The 8,512-nt window shown below is 41.6% G+C and overlaps 1 protein-coding gene across 2 annotated transcripts; it reads right to left on the bottom strand.

Annotated features, from left to right (window-relative positions):
- Nucleotides 1-426: 426 nt before the first annotated feature.
- Nucleotides 427-5,052, bottom strand: LOC112872433 (cycloartenol-C-24-methyltransferase 1-like). 2 transcript variants are annotated; one of them, XM_025935502.1, is made up of 13 exons: nt 4,877-5,041; nt 4,622-4,714; nt 2,950-3,016; nt 2,772-2,845; nt 2,556-2,640; nt 2,029-2,084; nt 1,868-1,922; nt 1,728-1,775; nt 1,543-1,626; nt 1,247-1,447; nt 1,034-1,159; nt 834-931; nt 427-711 (listed from the first exon to the last, which is right to left on the bottom strand). In XM_025935502.1, the coding sequence occupies exons 2-13, from the start codon at nt 4,705-4,707 to the stop codon at nt 645-647; spliced, it is 1,047 nt and encodes a 348-aa protein (XP_025791287.1). In that variant the 5' UTR covers nt 4,708-4,714; nt 4,877-5,041; the 3' UTR covers nt 427-644. The 2 variants fall into 2 exon arrangements, with proteins under 2 accessions (XP_025791287.1, XP_025791288.1); XM_025935503.1 differs by lacking the exon at nt 1,543-1,626 and having other exon boundaries at nt 4,877-5,052.
- Nucleotides 5,053-8,512: the final 3,460 nt, after the last annotated feature.

The raw sequence follows: 8,512 nt of genomic DNA, 5'->3' as shown, positions 1-8,512 counted from the left end.
GTGATTAACCAAGCATAAACATAAATAAAAAACAAGTGTATCATTGTTTGAGGGAAAACCATCCATGACCCTTATATGTATAAAGAACTAGCATTAGTACCCAACAAGAATTAAATAAAATCCAAGCTATTAAGAAATTATCAAAAGACTAGGCATATCCTTAGTCAGAACCCGTCAATTTAAGACACATACATGCATAAAGTTGTATTATTATGATTATTAGGACTAATATTATGATTAAGGTGTGTATGAAAGTCCTGCTGCTCAGCGTATTGCCTTGTCTTAACACAGCAGAGTATGAGACTGAGTCTCCTATAAGTATTTTTATTGTAGTGGATAAACCGAAGTGCTGAAGCACTTGCTTGCGATATGGTGCCAATGATGAATATGTTTATACAGAGATATTGCGAACATTTAAGAGAATACTCAGTATCCGGATGATACAAATAAGTTTATTCCAGATAGTAATCTTAACCAGTAATTCAGTACCAGCATACAACCAAGCATGGGAACAAGCCCAGCATCTTTTATAGAACTTTAAGACTAGCAATACTTTAGTACAGTACACGGATCACAGCCAACTTTTTAGTCCTGGGCTCCTGGCTCCTGAGTAAAAGCCCATACTACATACGGCATACACTGCTTTAAATGTCGCTCTCCTTGAGAGGTTTCCGGCCCAGGACAAAGAAGGTCACCGTAAAAATCTGTTCCCTGAGATCATGGCATCATGCAAGATCCATTAGTTCCATTTAATTGGTATTTTGTTGCTCACTTGTGTGATTCCAATTATTAGGCGATTAAAATTTCCTTCTATAAGCAAAGAAAAGACATACCGGCTGCCAGTCACCAGGCCGTGGGAGGCAGTCTGCAGGATGCTGAACAGTCTATTGCAGCCTTTGGGGGCAATACGGAGGAACTCAAGTGTGCCAACCTGCAAAAACATGGTAAAGCAGTACAGTAAGATATCTGAAGACCAAAACCTGCAGGTTATAATTACCTAGAAACATGTCCAAAACAAGTCTTCTAAGATTACAATTGCACGAGTGAGGAGGTGTCCGACACGTGAGTTACTGATTGTCTTCAATGAGATACGGCTAGGATCAAATTCATGGTACCAAGGGCACTCGGAGTCCTCAGCAAGATCCTTCGCGAAGATAACCTGAAATAAAAGAGAAGAACCGAGTCATTATTTTAGCATGCAAGGTACTTCAAACTAAACCATGGCATGATGATTTTTGTTCATAACCTCGAATCCTGCATCTTTCATCGCTTGGATGCACTCGCGAGTGCTACGGATGTCAGGCAGGCCACTGCCAAGCTCAATTTCTGCCTTGATGTCCTTATGTTTAGTGTTGTTTGGATCAAACTTATCAGTCAAGCACAGTTCATCTAGTGCGAAATACTGGCCTGGTTTCAGCACTCTGTATATCTCCCTGTAGGCGCCTAGCTGCAATTACCGGGTAGAAGGAAAAAAATTAGCAACTCTGGAATTATTGGTTCAAAAACATAAATGAAATTGGGAATTTATGGTGTGGGTTATACTGCATCAGGTGCATGAATTGTGGCCTCTATTGCATAGGCTGCATCAAAGGTGTTATCAGGGAATGGCATGTTCATGAAGTCTCCCTACGATGGCCAATTAGAGTTAAGGACAGTTAGAAAAAAAAATGGTCTAGACCCAAAGAAAAGCATAATATAGACTACTCATGATAAGGATGAAAGTTCACCTCTATAAAGTTACACCGGTCACTCAAGCCTGCCAAAGAAATGAGCTCCTGAAATCCAATAACCCATTTTACAACTGATACACAAGTATGCTCACAATGTTTTTTATTGTATTCCAGGAAAAAGACGTAAAAAAACAAACCTTGCCCCTTGATATCTGGTAAGCATTGTTGTTCAACCCAGTTATCTCTGCTGAGCTAAAATGATAATTAAATAGCACTGAGACTGCTAATATATTTACATGTCTGAGAAATTTCATCACACAGGCTCAAATGATTAGCAACGGAATTTTTGGCTCAGTACCTGAATCTGGTGATTTCTCTTAAGGGTCCCCCAATTCCACATCCAACATCCAGGACCTGCAATGCAATAAGGATCATATGATGCTGAATTCAAGAAAACTAAATGTGGCAGAACTGTTGATAGAATTGTATCTACCAACATATTCAAGTGGAAAAGCCATGTTTGACAACAAATTACAATAATGTGGCTAAACAAGACACCACATGATATGATTTAAGTCGAACTCATTTAGAACAATGTTTGCCGTGAATTTGTATGGATCCAAAATTTTATTTGCACAAAAAGCCAACTCAGTGTTAGTACCACTAGCAGTTAATGAGTGTATGATAGGTTCGTGGCTGCCTATTTATCGGTGATGGCTAAAACAAATTGCAAAGGAGTGCTATAGTTTATTTAAATATATGTATACATCACAATTGTTTATGACAGATTTAGATCGTACCATTATTGCAATTTGGGTAGCTCCTAGGGTCATAATAATCTCTAACATGCTAAATTAACAAAGCAGTTCAGTTTTCTCTTCCAACCTTCATCCCCTTCTTGAGCCCCAATTGAAGGGCAATAAAATGCTCAAATCTCTTGATGCTTTCACGAAGTGTTTCTCCATGCCATCTAATAATTAAAAGATATAAATGGAGTTCAGTTAAATGAATGTAACACGATTGTGAAGTAGAAAAGTCAGTAGACAAAATGAAGGTGTTTAGCAATAAGTTGTAACTGCAGCGAGGTTCACATTTTATTACCTTGGGGCGAAATGGAATGATTGACCCCAGTGGTATTCAGTGAAGCTGGTTACAAGATCGTAATACTTGTTTACCTGATTGTACAGTGAAAAATTATGCAGATTTGAGTCCCAAACAGAATTAAAACATCTGAGTAAGTACTTTACTTCAGCTTGAAAGAAAATAATTCTATATTTACCAAGTCACTATAGTTCGACTTCCTGAATTCCTCATCACCTCCGTGCAGGTCATGATACTTTGCATATCTGAAGCAAATTGAACATTCAGGAGCGGCTAAGAGGAAGATTTTAATAAACAAAGAAAAACTAGAACAAAATTTATTCTAACATGGCGACATCCAGTGATTGTACTGACAGTAAGTCTAATGTCAAGATACTCCTACATCATATGGAAGTAAGTGTAGTAATCTATGGATTCATTAATTAATAAAAGATGCACGCTGCTACCAAAAGATTCTAATTGATATCTATCACAATTCACAAATAGCTCTCCTCAAATTGTCATTGTTAAAAGAGTTTGGGCATCTATTTTATTTTCAGTTGTGTGAGATATTGAATTTGTCTTTGTTACTTTTTTAACCATTGGATCTCCATCCAACTATCTAGATCAGCTGCTTCGTTTAATACCAACTACCTCCACAGGGTGATCTAACCGCTCATCTCCTTGATTCGATGGTTCATTGGTTCGACCGATTGAACAGCCGGTTCGAAACAGTCTAAATAGGGTATATAATTTATAGTAAACGCATTTGGTGGAGTGGAGTGGTGGTAAGGAAACATGCTATATATAGAGCAGCAGATCACCTTCGAACACCTCTGCATGCTATTTTTACCGTTTATTCCATTTTCCCCCACCCCCTCGCACCTCGAGTACTTGCCAGCTAGAGCCCGCTGGGTTTGCTCCAGTTTCAAATACGAAAAAACGGACAGTTTCATGGAAAAGCCAGCTGTTGGACGGGGATTTGTCCGGTTCGATTGCATACCGGTCTTTTATCTCAAATGGACTGAAGAGGGCTCTGGTTTGTGGTTTACCTGATCAGACCGGCTGCTCCGGCTCTAATAACTATGCTCCAGAGTCCAGACCACCCTCTCTTCTCTCCTATTTATTTTCTCTATTTTCTAAGGCATGGTGGTGTCGTCCCTCACTTGTCATAAAATAGTGACGCGTCCAAAAGTAACCCATCTAGCTATCACTCACTTAACTGCTTCAACTTTATAGCCTAGCAAATAACCCATTTGCTCCAATCACGTGGTTTTCTGAAGACATGGTATATACTCTTTCTATTTTTATTTACATATCGAATTAGGTTTGTCCTAAATTAAATTTGGCCAACTATGACTAAATTTATAGAAATAAATAATAATATTTACAATACTAAATTTGTTCATTGAATCCCCCATGAAATATATATTGACAGTGTATAGGTTGGGTTGTACAGTTGTTGCAATATTTTTCTATAGACTTGGTCAAAGTTAATCAAGTTTGACTTAGGACACATATAAATAAAAACAGAAAGAGTATCTATATGTATAAATATCGCAAGACATCAATCAGTAATCACCACTTATTGTCATCACACATATTAATGACTTTGAATTAATAACTCTCAGAGTACCTTCTGCCATGGTAAATTGTAAAAAAAAAATAAAACCAGTTTGTGGCTGTCACTTCTTGATTCGGAATGAATTCATCCCCTTATTAGTCTAATAATGGTAATAAATACCCAATTCATAATTTTTATATTTCTTAAATCATGTGTTAATTTCCAAACATGGCCTAACTTCGTATAGACAACCAGCAGCGACGGGGGTGGGGGGGGGGGGGGGGGGGGGAGGGGGGCGAGAGAGAACTGTTCAACGGTCGATTCAAGTTGATCCTTGTCGACGTTTTTCCCTTGCAAGCCCGTAGAAAGATGCAAGGCCCCAGACTGTGACATTGTTATTCTGCAGAAAGTTGCATTCTCGATCATAAGAATCATAAGAAACTATGGTATCAATGCAAAACGCGAGATAGTCTCAGAATACACGGTGAAAAGACACAAGAAAGGGTTCTGATCGACTAGTATTTCCCCTTTCGTGCGTGAGCAGAGTGAGAGTAAGAACGACCTGATCACCACGAGCCTCGACCTGTCGCTCAAAACACTTCCTTTTACGCTCCGCAGTGGTAGCTGGTCACGCCGATCGAGCTGCTTGCAATGGTGGCCCTGAGAAGCGTGTATTTATAGCCTGTCGTGGTGGCCTGAAACTCGATGAAATTCTTTCAACAAATACTCGGTTGTCTCTCGTCATCGTCGTCCCTGTTGCGGTGCAGTTCAGTACCCATCTGCTGCCGTTGTATCCCAAACAATGCAAGAAGCTAATTAAAGTAGGCCCGTAGTAATCCATTTCGTGATCAGTTTCAGATTGGACGTGATCAACGCATCGCCTTCCCAACCCCCAACCCACTCTTCGTACGAGGTTGTGTTCATTTCCTAAGTTCTAAAAAGGTGTCACATCAAAGAGAATCTTATCATTTAGAAGTATTAAATAAAGTCTAAATACAAAACTAATTACAGAACCTTAGGGTTAATTCGCGAGACGAATCTAATGAGGTATATTAGTCCATGATTAGTGGATGATTACTGTAGCATCACTATAGCAAAATATGGATTAATTAGGCTCGTTAAATTTGTCTCGCGAATTAGCACCTATCTGTGCAAAAAGCTTTATAAACAGATTTTATTTAATACTTCTAAATAGCAAGATTCTTTTTGATGTGACGGATCTAAACTTTAGAGAAGGAAACGAACGCACCTGCTTTCAGAAAAGAGTCCACAAACGCTACCGTTTCCGCCGGAAGCACGACGTCCGATCCTTGTCTCTCTTGCGTCTGCCATCGCAGCCCTTTGTCTGCGTCTGTGCGTCGGCCGGGCACGGCGCTGCCCGCGTTCGTCACCGTCAACCTTACCGATCATCAGCCAACAACCACATTAATTTGTGCGGAGGAGATCCAGGAGAAAGTCTCTTGTCTTTTACCCATAAATAATTGAGTTCTACGAAGCTATCATGTCTAAACACTGCACGCACTTGCGTGTGCATTAAGTGAGGTCCAGATCGGTCAAGAATTAGGTGACTATCGCTAGCCGGCCATAAATTAGGTGGCTGAATGTATTTTCAGATTACTTGATTGTAAGAATTAGGCATGAGTTCGTTTCAAAAAAAAACAATTAGGCATGAATATCTTTTTTGCTAGGCTGAGGAAATGAGTGAGATATTTTTTTCCATTTTTCTTCTGATTTCTTCGAGATCATAATTTGCTTATTTCTATTTATCCTAAAATATCTATTATAAAAGGTATTTCTATTTATCCTAACTAGTCATGGTTAATGTAACACCCTAATTTTCAAATTAGAAACTTAAATAAATCTTGCTAGAATTCTCTTAGGATTCATAAGGTTTTTATTCCATCATTTTGATTTTAGAGCATTTACCGTGAATTAATAGTAATTTACTTAACTATAAAAAGAAATATAAAGAACTATAGGTTTTGTGCATTTCATGCCGCATTGCATTGTTTTATTGTTTATCTTCCATTTGAATTTAAATTTCAAATTCAAATTCAAATACATTTGAATACAATTCTTTTTCTCTCTTTTTTTTAATTGGGCCCGGCCCACTTCTCCTTTTTCTTTTTCTCTCTCTTTTCTTCCTTGCAGCTCAGCCCAGCCAGCCTTCTCTTTTCCTTCCTTTCCTCCTGCACGGTCCGGCCCAGTCCGGCCTGTCTCTCCCTCTCCTCGGCCTGGCAGCCCACCGGCGCCCTTCTTCCCCCCCCCCCCCCCCCGCGGCCCAGCCTCCTTTTCTTTTCCCCGGCCCAGTTCCTCCCGGGCGGCCCGCCTTCTCCCTCCCTCCTTCTCTCACTGACAAGCGGGGCCCGTCCGTCGGGGTCGTCCCTGACCTCTGGCGCGAGTCCAGCTCGGACTCGCACCCGAGTCCGACGCGGACGCCCGCTGTGCGGAGCCCCGGGCCCGCACGCCTAGATGCCCGGCCGCCCTATTTAAGTGGCCGCCCATGCCCTAGCTTTTCCTCCAAGTCGCAGCCGCCTCCCGCTCAAGAAACCCTAGCGCCCGAAGCTTCCGCCGCCGCCATTGCCGCCGTGCCTCGACCGCTCACCGCTCCGCCGCTTCTTCCCCTCCGCAAGCCACCACAGAAGCTCCGTCGTGGGGTAAGGAACCTTGCCAGCTGCTTTTCCCTCTTCCCCCTACCTTCTCGCGCTCACGCGACCTCACCGTCGCCGCCGTGCCACACGCCGCCGTTGTGCGCCTTTCTCGGTCACCAGCGCTTCGTCTTAACCCCGTAAACGCGCTCCCCATCTCGTTCTCGTTCTCCCTGTCCAAACCCGTGTCGAATCCGTGGCCGGAGTCACGTTTACGTGAAAGTCCAATGAGCCGCCGCCGTCCGCCGCCGCCTATCCGTCGCCGCCGACGCCTAGCGCCACCGCCCCGAAGCCACCACCGTCCCACGCCGTCCGATCCAGATCCGACGGTCTAGATTAGATCTAGACCACAATCAAATAAACAGATACCGGTCAACCCTAGGAAATCTTGCACTTTAGCCCCTGAGTTTCATAGAAATCTACCCGCAGTCCATGGTAGTTCAAAAATATTCACGAATAGATCATTTTTCTTCTGTTTAGGCCCCCTGTCTTTTCCAAAAATAGATACCGCAATTCTAAACCCTTCTATTTTGCAATCTAGACCCTAGATCTAAGGTTTAATTATAATCTAGCCCTCGGTTTCTTTGGTGAGAGCCCTCCAAGTTTCAAATCTTCTACAAATAGGTCCCTAGAATCATGTTTTAGCCATAACTTCTCCGTTTTAACTCCGTTTTCAACGATTCTCACGCTCACGCGATCCTTGCGACATATACAGTAGCTTTATAGCATTATTTTGCTCTGTTTATATTGTTTGGTGTACTGTTTTTATTTATTGTATTTGTTTGCTTGTATGTACTTGTGTGCTACGATAGACGGTGAGCAGTTTGAGGGTCCACAAGAGCCGAGCTTTGAAGATGTTCCCGAGCAGCAGCAGTTCTTTGATGAAGGCAAGTAGTTCTTGATCACATTCCAGTCCTAATAAATTTATAAATACACACATTTACTTGATGGATCCCAAAATTAAAGATGTGCCTAGTTTCTATTGAACTTCCTTGATTAACCCTGGGTTATTGCTATTACTTAGACCTTGGTTGGATAACCTGAAATCATGCTACATTGGTTTACTCATATTTTGGAATATTTTATGGTGATAATTAAGATTATTGCATTAATTGGAACATGGAGAATCACCCAAGAAAACAGTGCAACCACAATACTGCATGGCTCTGGTCTTGGCTAATTAATTAGAAACCTTAGCTTATGATGATCTGACCGAAAGGGCAAGAGGGGTTGCATCGTCGGGGTATCGCTCGGTCCTCTTGAGGGTGTGATATGGTCCTAGGTAAGGCGTCTGCCTCATTAGGGAGAGTTATGACCGCTTTAACTTCAAACCTTAGCAGATTGTCATAAGTTAGGAAATCTTTATAAAGGCCTCGTAGTGAATCCCTTCCACTCACCTTGGAAGTGTTTAAGGGCCTTACAAACCCGGGCATCAAGGGAAATACGAATTGTGATTAAAGTGTACAACCTCTGCAGAGTGAAAAATGATATATCAGTCGTGCTCACGGTTAAGAGCGGTTTGGACACTCACATGATAATTGAACTTAAAG

Source organism: Panicum hallii, chromosome 8 (assembly GCF_002211085.1).
Source record: "Panicum hallii strain FIL2 chromosome 8, PHallii_v3.1, whole genome shotgun sequence".
Classification (NCBI taxonomy): domain Eukaryota; kingdom Viridiplantae; phylum Streptophyta; class Magnoliopsida; order Poales; family Poaceae; genus Panicum; species Panicum hallii.
The sequence above is the reverse complement of the archived record's forward strand: the minus strand, read 5'-3'. Positions and strand labels throughout refer to the sequence as shown.

Coding starts and splice junctions, on each gene's coding strand:
- LOC112872433 (XM_025935502.1), bottom strand. CDS start 4,707: ATGTCACAGTCTGGGGCCTTGCATCTTTCTACGGGCTTGCAAGGGAAA. Junction 1,627..1,727: donor ACCGGTGTAACTTTATAGAG/GTGAACTTTCAT, acceptor TGGCCATCGTAG/GGAGACTTCATGAACATGCC. Junction 1,448..1,542: donor CAATTCATGCACCTGATGCA/GTATAACCCACA, acceptor CGGTAATTGCAG/CTAGGCGCCTACAGGGAGAT.